This window comes from Cetorhinus maximus, chromosome 7 (genome assembly GCF_964194155.1).
Source record: "Cetorhinus maximus chromosome 7, sCetMax3.hap1.1, whole genome shotgun sequence".
Classification (NCBI taxonomy): domain Eukaryota; kingdom Metazoa; phylum Chordata; class Chondrichthyes; order Lamniformes; family Cetorhinidae; genus Cetorhinus; species Cetorhinus maximus.
In genome coordinates, this window is record NC_135885.1 from 99,576,719 (window position 1) to 99,598,156 (window position 21,438).

The following is a 21,438-nucleotide window of genomic DNA, read 5'->3' on the forward strand; positions in this document are numbered from 1 at the left end:
AACTTGGCTACATAAAATACAGGACTGGGAGTTAAATATTGCAGGTTATAACACATTTCAAAAGGATAGTGAAGGAAGAAGAGGGGATAAAGATGCTGCACTAATTAGAGATAACGTATTGGCAGTGGAAAAAAAGAGGGCGTAACTAATACGATAGCAACAGAAGCCACAAAGATTAGGATAAAGGATAAGAATGGATTATTCATGCTGATGAGGACATTCTACAGACCACTGATCTGTAGAATAGTGTCATAGTGGTGTAAGAAGAAATATGTAAGTAAATTTTTGAGAAGAACAAAGGACATAGAATAATCATGGGAGATTTTAAACACCTGCAAATAAACTGGCAATAAGAAATAGAGGATGGAGTTTTGACGGTGTGTTCAAGTTGCCATTCCTAACCTGTATGTAAGAAGCCCAACTGCAGACGAATCACTGCAGATCCAATAATGTGAAATTAAAAGTGCTGTTAAGAGAAATAAAGGTAGGGGAACATCCAGACACTAGTGATTGCGTCATTAGGTTTAAAATAAAAGTTATTAAAAGGTTAGAAAAGTCTAAAAAAAAAGGCAAAGAGGAGCTATGAAATTAAAGGAATATAAGTAACAAAGCATAAGACGGGCACATAAATAGCTAAAGGAAGCCAGTGTTAGGCCACAAAGGAATGCAGAAGGTAACGCATAAGGACAGTAAAATGACAGAAATAAAGTCAACGTGGATTTTAAAAGGGAGCAACATTCTTGACCAACTTTATTGAATTATTTGACGTAGTAATAATGGACAAGGGTAATGCAGTCGATGCATTGTACTTAGATTTTCAAAAGGCCTTTGATAAGGTACTACACAATAGACTCATGGCTAAGGTAAGCTCATGAGTCGTGACAAATAGAATGGATAGCAAGCTGACTACAAAACTTAGAGTAGGGGATAAAGCTGGTTACTCAGACTGACAAGGTGAGAAGTGATCCATTGGGATTGGTACTGGGACCCATTGTTGTACACTCTTTAAATGTGCGATTTAATCAGAATTATAATTTAAAAATTGGTGGGTAACACCAAGTAGGGGATATTGTTACTTCTGAGGAAGCCTACAAGATAAAAGATGACATTGATAAATTTACAGGATGGATTTTTAAATGTCAAATAGTTTTCAATATAAGCCTAAGGTAGCACAAAGCTGCTGAAAAATTGTTGGAAAATATGAGTAAATAGGGTAATGGGGCAGAGAGGATATAGCGTAATACACATTCACAAATCATTAGAAGTTGCAGTGCAAGTTAACAAGGTTATAAAAATGCAATCAAAGCACTGGCATTCATTCCTAGAGAAATAGAATTGAAAAGCAAGGAAGTTTTATTAAAGCTATATAGAATCTTGGATAGATTTATACACTTACTGTGTATATCCTGTGTACAGTTTCGATTGTCATATTACAAAAAGAGTATAGAGGTGCTGGAGAATGTTCAAAAATGTACAAGGGCGATGTCAGAACTGAGAAGTTATACATATCAGGAATAGACAGGTGGGGCATTTTTTTCTCCAGAATAAAAAGGCTAAGTGACCTCTTGGAATACAGTAAAATTAGGAATTGATTTGCTAGGATAACTGTAGAGATGTCTCCACTTGATGGAGTCCAAAACTAGGGGCATTAATATAAGATGATCACTAATGAATTCAGATAGTCACCAATAAATAATTCAGGAAAAACTTCTTTACCTAGAGAGTGGTTAAAATGTGAAACCTGCCACACATTGAAAATTTGAGGTGAATAGCATAGATGCCTTGCTGGATAAGCGCATGAGAAAGAATTTGACATTGAATTTACCCACTCTGAGTTACGCTTCCTTCTTTGTCTTTTATTTCACAGTCCTTCAATCTGATTAGTTCAGGAGATAAACAGTTGCCTGTCCTGTTCTCTGGAGTCCTAAATGTCCTGTTTCCCTCACTGCATTGTTCTCAGTTTACACTTTCAGTAACTTGCCACACAAGAAATATAAAAACTTAAGTGTGCAGGACAAGTCCAACAGCAGATACAGTTGGATGCCCTGTTCCAGCAAAATTTGGTCCAATTCATTTTGGAAGTCTTTTGAAATGTAGTTGCTTTGCAATCTAATTCACATTGCTTATTTCTTCCATGATCCTGAAACATTCTGTCTTCAGGAGATCTGCTCATTTTCTGTAATCAATTAATCAAGTTGACCAAAATAGTTGGCACAGCATTAGTGATGGTAATATGCTAGTTTATGAGTTGTAAACTAAACTATTGATCTGTTAAGTTTTCATAACCATGGTTTTAACCATGGCACTCCACTAGTCAGGTCTTTCAAACCTGAAAAAGACCCATTAATCCCAACACTCTTGTCTTCTGTGTGTTAACCAATCTTCAATCCATGCTAATACATTACCTCCAATACAATGAGCTCCTATCTTGTGCAAAAATCTTTTATGTGGCACATTATCGAATGCATTCTGGAAATCTGAATGCACTACATCTACCGGTTCCCCTTTATCAACTCTGCTTGTTGTATCCTCAAAGAACCCTAGCAAATTTGTCAGACATGATCTCCCTTTCACAAAACCATGTTGACTCTGATTGCGTTAAGCTTTTCTATATGTCCTGCTATTTCTTCTTTAATAATGGACTCTACTATTTTCCTACCGACAGATGTTAGGCTGACTGGCCTATAGTCTCCTGTTTTTTGCCTCCCTCCCTTCTTGAACAGGGGCATCACATTAGCGGTTTTCCAATTGCTGGGACCCTCCTGGAATCCAATGAGTTCTAGAACATTTTGAACAATGCCTCCACTATCTCTGCAGCCACTTCCTTTAAAAACCTGTACTATACATTTCCTTGAGAGTGCAGGCAGGTTGCTTCTTGTACCAACACAATTTTGAGTCCGTATTTTTCTGTCATGTGTTTCTGTACTCCTCTTGAATTTAAAACTTTTCCTAGTTCCAGGCAAAAATTTGTATGGAATATTAACAGAAGCTTTGTGGAGAGAAAAGAGGGAGTTGTTATCCAGATGTTAAACTCACCAGCCAAAGCACCTCACCTTTTTAAAAGGCTCTGCTACTTCTAGAGTTTGAGAGTTGAGAAACAGTGCTACAAATCTACCATAATAAGTCATGTTTATCCCACCCCACTACATATGTAGTCTTACCAGTGAATGCTAATGCCTCAGAAGCCAGGCTGTTGACAACCCATTGTATATTGGCCAAAACCCAGAATTCAAGAAGCATGAAACCATGACTCGCAATCATGTAGTTTGAAATAAATTGGTTTAGCCCCAATCTTATAACTGCTTCTGAGGTTATATTATTGCATGCTAATATTTTGTTCATAAGTTGAAGCACAATAGGGAAAATATAAGTTGTACTTATGTAAAACTATTTACATTCTCAGGATGTCCTACAGCGCTTCAGGACCATGAATCACTTGGAGGTGTTATCTCTGTTGATATGTACGTAATGCAGCATCCTATTTGTGCAGAATAGTTCCAACAAACAGCTATGAGCTCGAATGATTATCTTAAACTGGTTGTTCATGCAGTTATTAGCACATTCAAGATTGTTCAGCAAGTGCTGCCCAATTGCAGAATTACATCTAATAGTAGGCGTTTTGTTTTGGGTTTTGTAAGTGCAGGCTGGTGAGTAAGGTGCCTATTTCAAACAACCGAAGGAACATGCTATATGATTTGATCAGACGGTCGCTGAGACATACGGCCTACGTACTTGGCATAGCACCAACACTGAAATTCATGTAAACAGTTGTCTAATTGTGTGGTAGGCAGAAAGTCTTTTTGGATTGACGGCAGCGTCCTGTTAGTGAACATAAGAACAAGGAGCAGAAGTAGGCCATTCAGCCCCTCAAGCCTGCTCCGCCATTTAATAAGATCATGGCTAATCTGATAGTAACCTGAAATCTGCATCCCATCTACCGCCAATCATCTATCACTCTCTTGCTTACCAAGAATCTACCTCTGCCTTAAAAATATTGAAAGGCTCTGCTTCCACCACCTGAAAAGGAAGAGAGCTTCAAAGACTCCCGACCCCCTGAGTGAAATAATTTTGCCTCGTCTGTTTTAAATGGCGTCCCCTTATTTTAAAAAAATTCTTCCACAAGAAGAAACATCCTCTCGACATCCACCCTGTCAAGACCCCAGGATGTTATATGTTTCGATCACGTTGGTTCTTACTCTTCTAAACTCCAGTGGATACAAGTCTAGTCTGTCCAACTTTTCCTCATAAGACAACCCACCCATTCCAGGCATTAGCCTGGTAAACTTTCTCTGAACTGCTTCCAACACATTTACATCCTTAAATGAGGTGACCAGTACTGTACACAGTACTCCAAATGTGGTCTCACTAGTGCCCTGTACGTCTGAAGCATAACCTCCCTACTTTTGTATTCAATTCCCCCTACAATAAATGATAACATTCTGTTAGCATTCCTAATTACTCGCTGTACTTGCATACTAGGCTTTTGTGATTCATGCACTAGGACACCCATACCTCTCTGCGCCTCAGAACTCTGCAGTCTCTCACCATTTAAATAATATACTTCTCTTTTACCCTTACTGCCAAAATGGGCAGTTTCACAATTTTCCATGTTGTACTCCATCTGCCAGATCTTTGCCCACTCACTTAACCTATCTATTTATGTTTGTAGCCTCCTTATGTCCTCTTCACAACTTACTTTCCTACCTATCTTTGTGTCATCAGCAAATCTAGCAACCATCCCTTCAAACTCCTCATCCAAATCATTTATATAAATTGTAAAGAGTTGAGGTCCCAGCACTGATCCCTGTGGCGCGTCACTCGTTACACCTTGCCAACCTGAGAAAGACATATTTATGCCTACTCTCTGCTTCCTGTTAGCCAGTCAATCTTCTATCCATGCCAATATGTAACCTCTTATACCGTGAGCTTTTATTTTCCACAATAACCTTTGATGTGGCACTTTATCACATGCCTTCTGGAAATCGACGTACAGTACATTCACCCCTTTATCCATTGCACATGTTAGTTCCTCAAAGAACTCCAATGAGTTGATTAATCATGATTTCCCTTTCACAGAACCATGCTGACTCTGTCTGATGACCATGAGCTTATTCAAGTGCCCTGCTATAACTTCTTTAATAATAGCTTCTAACATTTTACCTACGACAGATGTTAAACTAACTGGCCTGTAGTTTCCTGCTTTCCATCTCCCCTTTTTGAATAATTGAGTTACATTTGCTACCTTCCAATCTAATGGGACCTTCCCCGAATCTAGGGAGTTTTGTAAAATTAAAACCTATGCATCATCCATCTCAATTCAATTCATCTGCCATCTCCTTGTATTCCATTATCAATTCTCCAGACTCACTTTCTATAGGACCAACGCTCACTTTGTTAACTCTTTTAAAAAATATTTATAACAACTCTTACTATCTGTTTTTATATTTCTGGCTAGCTTTCTCTCATACTTTAATTTAGTGGAAAGTACCACTGCGTAGCACCAAGAAACAGCTTTCTTAACCTGATCAAAATTTTGGGTAGACTGGGCACTCTACAGCAGTAAAATTGTAGGCATTCAGATTAAATTGACTGGGTTTTTCTCCTTTCACGCTGATCCCCAACCAAGATAGCAGGCAGACATCTAGCAAGCTACACTACAACAGTACCACAACAGTACCACACCAATGCTAAATTTTGAAATTGTAAATCCAGAGTTACTGCCCAACCTGACTAAAACAAAGCGCAATTGTTTTGGTTTCAGGAAAATTATTTCAGAAAATAGATATGCTCACACCTACTAACTTGTTTTTTAAATTTATTCTTTCATGTGGGCGTCACAGGCAAGACCAGCATGGCCACGGTAGGATTTGAACCCATGGCCTCTGGATTACTATCTACCACTATACCACTGTCTCCCCTGATGTCTCACAGTGCAAACTATCCTTTCCATACAAGCTAAGACTTGAAAACAAATCTTTACTGCTGAGTGTTTTTCAGTTATAAATGTTGGCATCCATTAGTCTTTGCTGAAGTCCTGTTGACAGTGCTGTACTTGGATGCCTCTGCATTTATTTGAATTATTTTGGATTTCCATTCTTACCTTGCTACAGAGGGATAATTGACCATGGTTGTCTTTTCCAGTTTGTTTAATTTTGTGGTTTTAAACTAAAAACTGCTTATTATTACTTTGGGATTGTTTATACTGGCAGTTGGAATGAGTTATCTCAAGGTTAAGGACAGTCCCTTAGCTCACTTATGTCATGTGAAAGAACTAAATGTCGTCAGAGCAGTTCTGCAGGATATGAAGGTTGTGCAGGATTGCACTATACCTTGAATGAAGTCATTCCAAGTAATGTTTTCTAATAGATTAATTTCATTGTAAAATTTCTCCCTTGGTTACCAAATCAGCTAACAGCCTACCAGACAACTTATGGGGTAAAGCAAAATACTGCACAAATTCTGGATATCTAGGCAGCAGATACGCAGTTGATGTTAAGTTGCAATTTCTTTCGGTCAGATTGCTGATTCAGATAAGGTTTCAGCTATTTGAGGCAGATTTTTATATACCAGTGCAAGTCAGTTCTAATGTGGCCAGCATGGTAATGTGTTCGTAGTGCTCATAATTCATGGGTTGGCCCAGTTGCAAATTTGGATGGGTGTACAAAGTACATTGGGAGTGAAAACAGGAAGTTTGGAGTCAGTAAAATTGAGACACAAGGACAATGCTGCTTAAGAACAACACACATCTTGAAAGGCATTGGAAAGAGTCGGGGTGTGTCATAATAGTGTTTTAAAAACTTGCCTTTCAACTTGAGGTATGAGAGTCCAAACCTAGTCAGACTTATGGGATGAAAGTTTTCCCATCTGCAAATTGTAAATGCCCTTTCACAAAGGAGTTTGTGTAGCCTTACCCAGATATTATTGAATATGGGCAGTTAGCACAAAACTGTCCTTAATTTTACCAGTAACTGATGAATCCAACTCAGGCCACAAGGTTGGAAGGTTGAAAAACTATCACTTGTGCAATAGGGAGTGATCTTTTGATTTAGGATAAAATGAAAGTGAGAGATCAGAGGGAGAAAGGGAAAGGGCCTTTACAGCCTCAGCAATAAGGTAGTGCAGTCCTGTGCTTTCTCAAATCTGGCACATAGCTAAGCTGGCACTAAGAGACCACAACTCTCTCATTACTCTAGCGATCTGGAGAAAGAAGTGAATGAGGACAGTAGTATCAGTACTTAGGGTGAAAAGATAGGTTAAGTCTGACGTGTTCACAGAATGGTTACAGCACAGAAGGAGACTGTTTGGTTCGTTATGTTCATCTTTTCAGATAATCAAATTCCTTCTTGACTGCCTCAATTGAACTAGCCTCCATTACACTTTAAAGTGGTACATTCCAGATCATAACCAAAAGTTTTTCCTCATTCCACCATTGATTCTTTTGCCAATTACCTTAAATCTGTACCCTCTGGTTCCTGATTCTTCCACTAATGGGAATAGTTTTTCCCTACCTATTCAGTCCAGACCCCCATGATTTTGAATACCTTTATAAAATCTCTTCTCAACCTTCTCTTCAAGGAAAACAGCCCCAACTTCTCCAATGAGACCACAACTGATTCATTGCTGGAATCACTCTCTTGAATCTTTTCTGCAATCTGTCCAATGCCCTTGCATCCTTCCTAAAGTTTGGAGCCTAGAACTGGACGCAATACTCCACCCGAGGCTGAGCCAGTATTTTATACAAGTTGAACATAACTTCCTTGCCTTTGTACTCCATGCCCCATGAATAAAACCTTAAGATACTGCATGCTTTATTAACTGCTCTTTCAACCTGTCCTCCCACCTTCAATGAATTAAACAAATATACACCCAGGTCCCTTTGCTTTTGCACCTCCTTTATTTATTCACTCACGGAATGTGGCGTTATTGGCTTGGGCAGCATTTATTACTCATCCTTAATTGCCCTTGAGAAGGTGGTGATGAGCCACCTTCTTGAAGTGCTGCAACCCATGTGGTGTGGTTACACCCACAATGTTGTTAGGGAGTTTGATAGTGAAGGAAGCACGATATAATTCCAAGTCAGCATAGTATGTGGCTTGGAGAGGAACTTGCAGGTGATGGTGTTCCCATGCATCTGCTGCCTTTGTCCTGCTAGGTGGTAGAAGTCGCGAGTTTGGAAGATGCTGTTGAAGGAGCCTTGGTGAGTTGCTGCTGTGCATCTTGTAAATGATACACATTGCTGCCACTGTGTGTCTGTGGTGGAGGGAGTAAATTTTGACGGGTGGATGGGGTGCTAATCAAGCGGGCAGCTTTGCCCGGGATGCGTTTTTTAAATTCATTCATGGGAAGTGGGTGTCACTTGGTAGGCCAGAATTTATTGCCCATCGCTAATTGCCCGAGAAGGTGGTGGTGAGATGCCACCTTGAACTGCTGCAGCCCACATGGTGTAGGTACAACCACAGTGCTATTAGGGAGCGAATTCAAGGATTTTGACCCAGCAGCAATGAAGGAACAGTGATATATTTCCAAGTCAGGATAGTGAGTGGCTTGGAGGGGAACTTCCAGATGGCAGTGTTCCCATGTGTCTGCTGCCTTTATCCTTCTAGACGGTAGCAGTCGTCGGTTTGGAAGGTGCTAAGGAGGCTTGGTGAATTCCTGCAGTGCATCTTGTGGATAGTACACGCTGTTGCCACTGTGCGTCGGCGGTGGAGGGAGTAAATGTTTGTGGATGGGGTGCCAATCAAACGGGCTGCTTTGCCCTGAATGTTGTTAAGCTTTGAGCGTTGTTGGAGCTACACTCATCCACGCAAGTGGAGAGTATCCCATCACACCCCTGACTTGTGCCTTGCAGATGGTGGACAGGCTTTGGGGAGCCAGGAGGTGAGTTATTGTCTGCAGAATTGCCAACTCTGACCTGCTCTTGTAGGCACAGTATTTATATGGCTGGTGCAGTTCAATGTGTGATCAGTGGTAACCCACAGGATGTTCATAGTGGGGAATTTAACGATGGTAATGCCATTGAATGTCAGGGGCGACGGTTAGATTCTCCCTTGTTGGAAGTGGTCATTGCCTGGCACTTGTGTGGCACGAATGTTATTTGCCACTTATCAGCCCAAACTTGAATATTGTCCAAGCTTGCTGCATATGGACACATCCTGCTTCAGTATCTGAGCAGTCGCAAATGGTGCTGAACATTGTGCAATCATCCATGAATATCCCCAATTCTGATCATCTGGTAGAGGGAATGTCATTGATGAAGCAGCTGAAGATGGTTGGGCCTAGGACAGTACCCTTTGGAACTCCTGCAACGATGGTCCGGAACTGAGATGATTGACCTCCAACAGCAACAGTCACTGTCCTTTGTGCCAGGTGTGACTCTGAACAGTGGAGAGTTTTTCTGTGATTCTCATTGACTTCAATTTTGCTAGGGTTCCTTGATGTCAGACTCAGTTAAATGTTGTCTTGATGACAAGGGCAGTCACTCTCACCTCACCTTTTTTATCCATGTTTGAACCAAGGACATAGAGAAGCCAGGAACTGAGTGGAACCCAAACTGGGCGTCAGTTATTGGGAAGGTTATTGGTGAGTAAGTGCCACTTGATAGCATTGTCGATGACACCTTCCCTCACTTTGATGATCGAGAGTAGACTGATGGGGCAGTAATTGGCCGGGTTGGATTTGTCCTGCTTTTGCATGGCTGGTTCTATTCAAGCCTTCAGTGCTATTGCTGGAATATTGTCACAGCCCAACGCCTTTGAACTACCCATTGCCTTCAGCTGCTTCATATCAATTGAATTGGCTGAAGATTGGCATCTTTGATGCTGGAGATCTTAGGAGGAGGCCAGGATGGGTCAACCACCTGGCACTTCTGGCTCAAAATGGTTGCAAATGCTTCAGCCTTGTCTTTTGCACTCATGTGCTGTGCTCCCCCATTATTGAGGATGGGGGATATTTGTGGAGCCGCCTCCTCCAGCGAGTTGTTTAATTGTCCACCACCATTCACATCTGGATGTGACAGGACTGCAGAGCGTAGATGTGATCCGTTGGTTGTGGTATCGGTTATCTCTGTCTATCACTTGCCACGCAAATAGTCCTGTGTTGTAGCTTCTCCAGGTCAGCACCTTATTTTTAGGTATGCCTGGTGCTGCTCCTAGCTTGCACTCTTCATTGAACCAAAGTTGATCCCCTGGCTTGATGGTAATAGTGCAGTGGGGGATATGCGGAGCCGTGATGTTAGATTGTGATTGAATACAGTGCTGCTACTGATGGCCCACAGGGCCTCATGAATGCCAAGTTTTGAGTTGCTCAGTCTGTCCAAAATCTATCCAATTTAGTATGGTGGCAGTGCCACATAACATGATGGAGGGTGTTTTCATTGTGAAGGTGGAACTTCATGGTGCTACCGAGCCACTCTTGGTGATGGCCATTGAAGTCCCCTATCCGGGGTACATTCTGTGTCTTTGCCACCCTCAGTGATTCTTCCAGGTGGTGCTCAACATGGAGGATTACTAATACATCAGCTGAGGGGGAGTGGTGGATGGTAATCAGCTGGAGGTTTCTTTGCCCATGTTTGACCTGATGCCATGAGACTTCATGGGGTCCGGAGTCAATGTTGAGGACCCCCAGGGCCCTCCCAACTCTTTTTTATTCATTCACACGATGTGGGCTTCACTAGCTGTGCTAGCATTTACTATCCATCCCTAGTTGCCCTTGAGAAGGCGGTGGTGAGCTGCAGTCCATGTGGCGTAGGTACACCCACAGTGCTGTTTGGAGGGGAGTTCCAGGATTTTGACCCAGCGACTGAGGCGATATATTTCCAAGTCAGGATGGTGAGTGACTTGGAGGGGAACTTCCAGGTGGTGGTGTTCTCATCTTTCTGCTGCCCTTCTAGATGGTAGTGGTCGTGGGTTTGGAATTTGCTGTCTAAGGAACCTTGGTGAATTCCTGCAGTGCATTTTGTAGATGGTACACACTGCTGCTACTGTGCGTTGGTGGTGGAGGGAGCGAAGGTTTGTGGATGTGGTGCCAATCAAGCAGGCTGCTTTGTCCTGGATGGTGTCGAGCTTCATGAGTGTGGTTGGAGCCACACTCATCCGATCAAGTAGCGAGTATTCCATCACACTCCTGACTTGTGCCTTGCAGATGGTGGACAGGCTTTGGGAAGTCAGGAGGTGAGTTACTCATCGCAAGATTCCCAGCCTCTCCCCTGCTCTTGTAACCACAATATTTATATAGATAGTCCAGTTCAGTTTCTGGTCAATGGTAACCTCCAGATATTGATAGTGGGGGATTCAGTGATGGTAATGCCATTGAACGTCAAGGGGCGATGGTTCGATCCTCTCTTGTTGGAGATGGACATTGCCTGGCACTTGTGTGGTGTTAATACTACTTGCCACTTGTCAGTCCAAGCCTGGATATTGTCCAGGTCTTGCTGCATTTGGACATGGACTGCTTCAGTATCTAAGGAGTTGTGAATGGTGCTGAACATTGTGTAATTATTAGTGAACTTGCCCACTCCTGACCTTATGATGGAAGGAAGGTCATTGATGAAGCAGCTGAAGATGGTTGGGCTAAGGACACTACCCTGAGGAACTCCTGCAGTGATGTCCTGGAGCTGAGATGACTGATCTCCAACAATCACAACCATCTTCCTTTGTGCTAGATATGACTCCAACCATCAGAAAGTTTTCACCCTGATCCCCCTTGACTCCAGTTTTGCTAGGTCTCCTTGATGCTACACTCAGTCAAATGCGGGGTTGATGTCAAGGGCAGTCACTCTCACCTCACTTTGGGAGTTCAACTCTTGCCCATGTTTGAACCAAGGCTGTAACGAGGTCAGGAGCTGAGTGGCCCTGGCGGAACCCAAACTGGTCGCCATTGAGCAGGTTATTGCTAAGCAAGCGCCGCTTGATAGTACTGTTGATGACCCCTTCCATTACTTTACTGATGATCGAGAGTAGACTGATGGGGCACTAATTGGTCGGGTTGGATTTTTCCTGCGTTTTGTGTACAGAACATAGCTGGGCAATTTTCTACATGGCCAGGTAGACACCAGTGTTGTAGCCTTACTGCGCGGTAAGTTTTGGAGCACAAGTCTTCAGTACTATTGCCAGAATACTGTCAGGGCCCATAGCCTTTGCAGTATCCAACGCCTTCAGCCATTTCTTAATATCACATGAAATGAATTTAATTGGCTGAAGATTGGCATCTGTGATGCTGGGACCTCTTCTGGAGGAGGCCAAGATGGATCATCCACTCGGCACTTCTGGCTGAAGATTGTCGCAAATGCTTCAGCCTTATCTTTTGGACTGTTGTGCTGTGCTCCCCCTTCATTGAGGATGGGGATGTTAGTGGAGCCTCCTCCTCCAGTGAGTTATTTAATTGTCCACCACCGTTCACGACTGGATATGGCAGGACTACAGAGCTTAGATCTGATCTGTTGGTTGTGGGATCGCTCAACTCTGTCTATCACTTGCGGCTTATGCTGTTTAGCATGCAAATAGTCCTGTTTTAAAGCTTCACCAGGTCGACACCACATTTTTAGGTATGCCTGGTGCTGCTCCTGGCATACCCTCTTCATTGAACCAGGGTTGATCCCTTGGCTTGATGGTAATGGTGGAGTGGGGGATATACTGGGCTATGTGGTTACAGATTGTGTTTGAGTATAACTCTGCTGCTGCTGATGGCCCACAGCGCCTCATGGTTGCCCAGTCTTGAGATCTGTTCAAAATCTATCCCATTTAGCACAGTGGTAGTGCCACACAACACAATGGAGGGTGTCCTCAATGTGAAGGTGGGACTTTGGATCCACAACGACTGTGTAATGGTCACTCCTACCGATAACTGTCATGGACAGATGCATTTGCGGCAGGCAAGTTGGTGAGGGTGAGGTCAAGTATGCTTTTCCCTCTTGTTGGCTCCATCACCACTTGCTGCAGACCCGGTCTAGCAGCTATGTCTTTTAAGACTCAGCCAGCTTGGTCAGTCGTGGTGCTACTCAGCCACTCTTGGTGATGGACATTGAAGACCCCAACTAGAGTACACTCTGCTCCCTTGTCTACCTCCGTGCTTCCTCCAAGTGGTGTTCGACATGGAGGAGCACTGATTCATCAGCTGAGGGAGGGTGGTACGTTGTTACCACAGGATCCTTGCCCATGATGCCATGAGACTTCATGGGGTTCTGTGAGGATGACTGTGTCAGGCTGTTGCTTGACTAGTCTATGAGACAGCTCTCCCAATTTTGGCACTAGCCCCCAGGTGTTAGTAAGGAGGGCAGGATCAACAGGGCTGAGTTTGCTGTTGTCGTTTCTGGTGCCTAGGTCAGTGCCGGATGGTCCGTCCGGTTTTGTTCCTTTTTTGAGACTTTGTAGAGGTTTGATACAATAGAGTGGCTTGCTAGGCCATTTCAGAGGGCATTTAAGAGTTAACCGCATTGCTGTAGGTCTGGATTCACATGTAGGCCAGACCAAGTGAGGACGGCAGATTTTCTTCCCTAAAGGACATTAGTGAACCAGATGGGTTTTTACAACAATCGACTATGGTTTCATAGTCACCATTAGACTTCTAATTCCAGATTTTTATTGAATTCAAATTCCACCATCTGCTATGGCGAGATTTGAACCCGAGTCCCCAGTGCATTACCTTGATACCCTGGATTACTAGTCCAGCGACAATACCACTACGCCATCGCCTCCCCACTGTGCCGCCACACCTGGCTCTGTCCTGCCGGTGGGACAGAACATAGCCAAAAATGGTGATGTTGAGGGAGGTATTCGGGGCATTGTCTCTAAGTTATGATTCTGTGAGTGTGACTATGTCAGGCTATTGCTTAACTCATCTGTGGGACATCTCTTCCAATTTTGGCATAATCTCCCAGAAGTTAGTAAGGGAAAATTTGGTGGGTCGGCAGGGCTGGGTTTGCTGTTGTCATTTCAAGTTCCTTGGCTGATGTCGAATGATCCATCTGGTTTCGCTTTTTAAAGACTTAGTAGCAGTTTGATACAACTGAGTGGCTTGCTGGGCCACTTCAAGAACAGTTAACAGTCAGCCACATTGCTGTGGATCTGGAGTCACATGTAGGCTGGACCAGGTAAGGATAGTAGGTTTTCTTCCCTAAATGACATAAGCAAACCAGATGGGTTTTTATGACAAACAGCGATGGTTTCTACCAGTTGCCATGGTGGGATTTGAACCTGTGTCCTCGGGAGCATTAGCTTGGGCCTCTGGATTACTAGTCCAGTGACATGACCACTATGCTGCTACCACCTCCTCCAATTCTGCCATTTCTGCACTCATTCCAGCAACTTGTCTATGTCCTTTTGAAGTTCTACACTATCCTGACTGTTCGCAATACTTCCAAATTTTGTATCTTCTGCAAATTGCCCTGTACACCAAGATCATCAGGAAGAGCAAGGTTCTCACCCCAATCCCTGGGGAACACCACTACAAACCTACTTCCATTTTAAAAATGATTCACTAGCTAGTACTCTGTTTCCTGTCACTCAGCCAATTTTGTATCCATGCTATTACTGTCCCTTTTATTCCATGATCTCTAACTTATTCACAAGTCTGTTGTGCAGCACTTTGTGCACTCAAGTGCCTTTTGGAAGTCACGTACACCCCATCAACAGCATTACTCTTATCGACCCCCTGTCACCTCATCAAAAAGCTCAAGCAAGTTAGTTCAACATGATTTACCCTTGCCAAATACATGCTGGATTTCCTTAATTAACACGTATTTGCCAGATTGAGTATTAATTTTGTCCCAAACTATCGTTTCCAGTAGTTTCCCTGCCGCTTTGGTTAAACTGACTGGCCTGTAAATGCTGGGCTAATCTTTACACTTTTTTTTAACAAGGCTGTAACATGTGCAATTCTCCAGTCCTCCGGCACCACCCCTAATTCTAAGGAAGACTAAGAAATTGTGCCCAGTTCCTCTGCAATTTCCACACTCACTCCCATTAGTTTCCATTGATGCATCTCGTCTGGTCCCTGTGCGTTATCAGCTTTTGTAAGTACAGACAGCCTATCCAATACCACCTCCTTATCAATTTTAAGCTCTTCCAAGTGTCAGAACTATCTCCACTTTCACCGTGACTTGTGTAGCATCTTCTTCCTTGGTAAAGACAGATGCAAAGTATTCATTTAATACCTTAGCCATACTTAAATTCCCTTTTTGGACACTAATCAGTCCCACTCCTCCTTTTACCACCCTTTTACTATTTATATGCCTATAGAAGACATTTAGATTCCTTTTAAATTAGCTGCCAGTTTCTTATCCTCTCTCTTCTGTTTGCTTTTTCAATTCCCCTCAGAAACTTCTGTATTCAGCCTGGTTCTCGGTTGTGTTATCCACCTCATAAGCACATTTTTTCTTCATCTTAATCTCTATTCCTTTTCTCATCCAGGGAGCTCTGGATTTGTTTGCCTTACCTGTCAAGTTGTAGGAATATACCTTGACTTGTCTAAACTATCCACTATTTAAAGGCAGCCCATTATTCAGTTACAGTTTTGCCTACCAACCTTTCATTCCAATTTATTTGGATGAGATCCATTCTGACCCCATTGACGTTGGCTTTCCCCAAGTTAATTATTCTTCCTTTGGATCGTTCCTTCTCCTTTTCCACACTCAGCCTAAACCTTATGGTATAGTGACCTCTGTCCCCTAAACATTTTTCTGTAGACATTGATCCACTTGGTCCTCATTCCCCAAGAGCCATGTATAGCAAAACCTCCTTTTCTCATTGGACTGGAAAGATAATGCTGTAGAAAATTCTGCTGAACATGCTCCAGGAACTCGTACCCCTCTCTGCCCTTTACACTATGACTGTCCCAATCTGTATTTGGAAATTAAGGTCCCTATTATTACTGCTCTATAGTTCTTGCACTTCTCTGTCATTTCCTTGCAGATTTGTTCCTCTACAGTTTTTCCGCCAGTTGGTGACTTATAGACTACTCTGAGCAATGTAATTTTTGTTCCTTGGCTCTGGTCAGATAGATTCTGTTCTTGCCCCCTTGGGGCACCCTCTCTTCAGCACTGCAGTGTTCCCCTTAATCAATTACTGCCACCTCTCCCCCTTTCCTATCTTTCCTGAAAACCTTGCATCCAGGAATATTTTAAATATTCAGTCCTGCCTTCTTTGAGCTAGTTCTCCATTAAAGCCACAATCTCATATATGCACTTGGCTATCTGCACCTGCAACTCACCAATCTTATTTACCACACTTAACGCATTCACAGAAACCCCATTTTAGACTTTATTACTTTCCCTCTTACTCTGAACCGGGGAGAATGCCCCTGCTCTTTTTCAAGACAGTGTTAAGGGCTCTTTTACTTCCACCTGAGAGGACAGATTGGATTTCATTTTCGCTTAAACAATGCGATGCTTCCTCAATTCTACGGTGCATTGTTAACCTACATTATGCGGCTGAGTCTTGAGCGTGACTTGAACCACAACATTCTGATTTAGAAGCGAGAGTGCAACCAGTGATTTAAAGCTGGAATAAAAATAAAATACTGCGGATGCTGGAAATCTGAAACAAAACAGAAAATGCTGGAAAAGCTCAGCAGGTCTGACAGCATCTGTGCAGAGAGAAACAGAGTTGACGTTTCTAGTCCGTATGACTCTTGGTCTGTATAAGTCATATGGACTCAAAACGTCAACTCTGTTTCTCTCTCCACAAATGCTGTCAGACCTAAGTTTTTCCAACATTTTCCATTTAAAGCTGGAACCCTTGGTTATTCTTGTTAACTTTTCCCCTGTTCAGTTTTTTCATATAAACTTTGTTACAGCCATGTGAAGAGGAATAAAAATGACTTCTTATACCACTCCAAGTCTGGCCTTAACGGGAATTCTAGGACGAAGGTATTTACTCAGTGTCCGTACTTAGCCATTTATGTGCTGACTAGTCTGGCAGGTTTCCTTGAGTTTAAAACACAATGGGGTTTTTATTGAGTTAAAAACCCACTCAGATAAAGATATTTTAAAAAGTAAATGTGCGTCTTGACCTTCACAATACACATACCCACACACACAAGCATGCAGAATTACAAGTTATACAGTAGGAATTTAGTTTCTTAGCCAAATTAAAGTTTAGTACAAAAAGGAAAAAAATTGATTTCATTGTTTGAGTCTTTTGCTGGTATCTTTGGCTGCGACAGATATTTTTCTCCACGGTGTTAAAATTCCAGGAGTTGAAGCCCATGTCAAGTGCGATGTCTGGAGACAATCTCTTTTTAGAAACGTAATCCGTCTTTTCCAAAAGTCAATGATTTTTATACTGAGGTTCCTTTGATGGAAATTCTCTATCTCGGTGCAGAGATGGGGTCTTAACTTAGGATAGAAGGGGAGAGAGAAAGTATTACTGCCCCATTAGGTTTCTTCCAGACTACTGCTGAGCAGCTTGCATGCTGTAATAAAAGACATTCAGAAAATGGTTATTCTGGTCACATGACCTCTCTCCCTATAATTATTTCAGAAGCTATTTGCTTAGCTCATGTCTGGTCAGACCATACCTATTGTTTTCTGGCAGAAGTGATTAGATTCTGTAATGCTCCACCCATTAACTTCTGAATGACCCATTATCCACCTTGATGGGATAGGAGGAACACCTTTCCACATAATTTGTCCTGGTAGACTTTTGCCTCTGCTTGAGAGGTAGCTTTATAGAAATGCAAATTTGAGGTCCAGTACAGTTTCATTTAATCTTTTGAAGTAGGCCTTGACACCAGCAGGTGTGAAATTCCACAGGAGGATGTCTGGGCATGTCTTAATTGTATTGCACGTTGGAACCTTGCAGAAAACTAGTCAACTTGTAATACCAGATGTCAGGTGACGTATGTCAGCCATCTTAAGTCAGTGCCTTTGTTTTCTTTTTTAAAAGTCCTTTTTAAAAAATTCAATATATGTTTGATCAGCCGATGGAATTAAAGATTAATTTCACACATGCACATGTCACATAATCATGATAACTTGTTTACTAATTGTTTTCTCTCATTTACTTAAGCCGACAGCAGGAAATAGAAGAGAAGCTAATTGAAGAAGAAACTGCAAGAAGAGTGGAGGAACTTGTGGCTAAACGTGTTGAAGAAGAGTTGGAGAAACGTAAAGATGAGATTGAGCGTGAGGTACTCCGGCGTGTCGAGGAGGCCAAGCGCATTATGGAAAAGCAACTGTTGGAGGAGCTTGAGCGACAGCGACATGCTGAGCTCGCTGCACAGAAAGCTAGAGAGGTAACGCTCGATCGTTGGAAAAGCAAACGACAGTCCATGGCAAAACTTTCAGTCACAGTCAATGGTCACCACTTAATCTTCATCAGTAAATGGAATCTGAATACGTCTTTCCCTTTTCCAGCAGTCTGCAGTACCACAGCGTCGTTTTTTTAAGTTGTATTTCTTTTGATGTACAAACCAACATTTTATGATAGTTTAAGATGCTGAATGTAGTATTTAATTAGGCTACACAAAGCATTGTTCCATGGCATTTGCTGTTTAAATTCAAGAACTTTGGGTGAAATAATAGTAATGTGCCAGCATATCAATAGCTGTTGAAAATCTTTTTCCACACTTAAGTTTAATTGAAACTTTTGCCATGGCTGCAGACTTTGAGTTAACCTAACCATGCAAAAGCTTTTTCTTTAAAGGCTTTTCAGGCTAGCAATTTGCCCTTCATTTGTGTAAACACTTTGTATTCCATCCTTACTCCAAGTGGCTTAGTCTTTTCAATGCTGAACTAGGTCAAAGTGGCTGAGTTTGCAGTACTTGCTTATGGCAAGTGGTTTATGTTTGCTGTATATCCATCTTAAATAAGAATATAAAGGGGAAATTTTATCATGAGGTTTCTGATATCAGCCTCCATTTTATTCAAAGGATTCTTGTGGGACTGGAGCTAGTCCTTTATAACCCACCTCCAGCGTGTAGTTATAAGTACCTATTCCTCCCAAGAGGGCTATTGACGACTGGTGAGTCCCTCCTTGAAGCTAGACATCCTGTATGTTATATGGTCTAGAAGCTGGAAGATATCTTCCTGTGAAATAGTGAATTGCTACTATATTGAATTCTGCTGGCACTCATCACCCCTGGATTCTGAAATGAAATGCTTAGTCTTACGGAGAAGTGCAGTACCTAGCTGTCCATAGCAACTTCAAAAATCTAACATTAACCCTTTGAGTATGAAGTAACTTAGCTTTCACCAATGTGCGCATTTTCTTTCAAGTAGTTTATTTAACCTTTAACGTTGGACATTGCTGCATGGAATTAGAAAAAAGGCACAAAATTGTGCTTCATTCACCATGTGCTCTGAACAAACCAAAATTACTTTGTAAAGCTTTATACTGTATATGGTCCTACGCGTTTATGGCGACATCCCACTTAGTGGCAAAAATTGAAGTCCCGATTCTTTTTCTGCACATTCATGCCAAATATTTACTGTGTATGTCAACGACATTGTAAATACTGGTGTGCTTAATTTGCCAATTTTTCGTAATTATCAACTCCTTTTATTATAACTGTCGATCAGTCCTTATGTTCAGGTAAGTGTTTTGCATCATGGATCCGATTTATTTGTGAATGGCAGAGAGACAGAAAGAGAAAAAATGCTTTAATTTATTTCTGAATCAATTCTAAACCTCAGACTTAATTTTGTTGTTTGTATCCCCCACCAACAGCCCCCCCACCCCCACCTTTGTATGCCTGTCTCTGTTCCCCTCTCTTTCATTTCATGCACTCCCCTCTATCCCCTGCCTTTACATCTCAATTCCACACGCTAGATTAAAGCTTCGACTTTTAACTAACACACAGTAGCCATATGTTTTATCGTTTAAAAAAAATAAAACCTTGTGTAAAATGTATTACTTTATTCAAAAAAAAACTCAGAATATAATTTTACTGTAATTTTTTCCCTTACCTTTTTTAAAGGTAATAATACCGTAAACTGAGACTGTTTTATGTTGCGTCTTGCTGGCAAACCACATTAACAAAATTAGAATGATCGCCAATATATCATCATAGATGAGTAGGACTATATTTTAATGTTCTGTGAAGTCTTCAAAGGGTTAGTGATTAGTTTGTTTTACTGGTAAAGATATACTGGTTATTGCTTTAGAAATAAAACCACCGGTATTTTTGGCTACATTGCCTTCTAGTTTTATTTTACTAGTATTTTTAAGTTTTGTTAAATTAACCTGAAATTTCTTATATTAATCTGTTGACATTTAGTGAAGGAGCATTATTTTTTTTATTTACTACATTAGTTGGCCTGTTGGACAAATTTTCATTTCAGAATGTTCTTATCTGCTGCCTTGAAGGGAGAATCAGTCTATATTTTATTTGCATTTAATGCAACCAAGGGAGACAAAGTGTTTGAGGAAATTAGTACAGTTAATTAATATGCCATTTTCATAAAATTAAGGAACACCTTCAAATTGAGTTTATATTATGAACAATACTGTATTATAAGCTGCATGATAGTTAGTGCTATCTTATTTTAATGTCTTTTCATTTCATTTTATTTAAACACATATTGAAGTTGTAAAGTATTCAGAGTGTATTTATATACTGTTAGATAATGCCTATTGTATTATGATTTGCATTCTAACTTGTTTGTATCCAGGTTATTTGAAGTTCCAGGGTGATGAGTGTCAGCTTGTAGCACATTACTAATCATAGTAAGATTATTTTTCTTTTTCTTGTCTCTTGATAGTTTCGTTTGGCTTCATGTTAGCATTGTCATCCTACAGACAAAGGGCAAATTTCCTGGGCCATTTGCAGTACTGAAAATGTATTTTTTCCGTTCTGTACACATTGTGAAATTGTTAACTTTAAGTGCTTGGTGGATGTTCTGTTTATCTGAATTTTGTAGCAGGCTAATCTGCAAACTTGCAAGTGCATGTAATAACTAAAGTAGGTTATTATAAAATTGTTTGACCAAAGTCAATACAATTTATTCAGCATTTACTCATTAACTTGTAATAACAAACAGTGCCTTGACTTTGAAAAGTTACTAGATCATCAGTAGCTTAAATGGCACTTATATATGTGTTCTCAGAACGGAACAAACCATCATTTCTCCTACTGTGAAAGTTGCTCTCAGTTCCACAAAAGGATGGATTAAAGCTTGTATTTTTCACTAACAGTAAATGTATCTTTCTTATTAATTGTTTGCCTTAGGAATGGTGATTTATATTGTTTCTTCTTACCGTAAACATCTGCATTCCTCAGCTCAGCCTGCGTTGTGTTGTGTTTCTTGTTATTGGCTGAGCTGCTGATGCAGGTGTTGCCAAGCTAACAGTACAAATCAGTTTAAAGAGGAAGCTGGCGCATATGGCAGCCGAGGAACACACTCTGCAGGACACTGGACGAGACAGTAAATATTCAACTTTTAATGCTGATTAATGGAGTTATAGGTAAAGAATACGTAGGTATTTGTAATTGATGAGAAAAAAA

The 21,438-nt window shown here is 41.3% G+C and overlaps 1 protein-coding gene across 2 annotated transcripts in view; it reads left to right on the forward strand.

Moving 5' to 3' along the window:
- The window catches only part of arglu1b (arginine and glutamate rich 1b), a 39,379-nt gene that overhangs the window by 12,680 nt on the left and 5,261 nt on the right, over positions 1-21,438 (forward strand). The window contains exon 2 of one of the 2 annotated variants that reach the window (XR_013577138.1): positions 18,003-21,358. Coding sequence is in view for 1 of the 2 variants with exons in the window: in XM_078545887.1 (XP_078402013.1) it covers positions 18,003-18,228 (226 nt within the window). In the remaining variant the exon portion in view is untranslated. The remainder of the gene's footprint in view (positions 1-18,002; positions 21,359-21,438) is intronic. The other variant, XM_078545887.1, reaches the window with a different exon arrangement.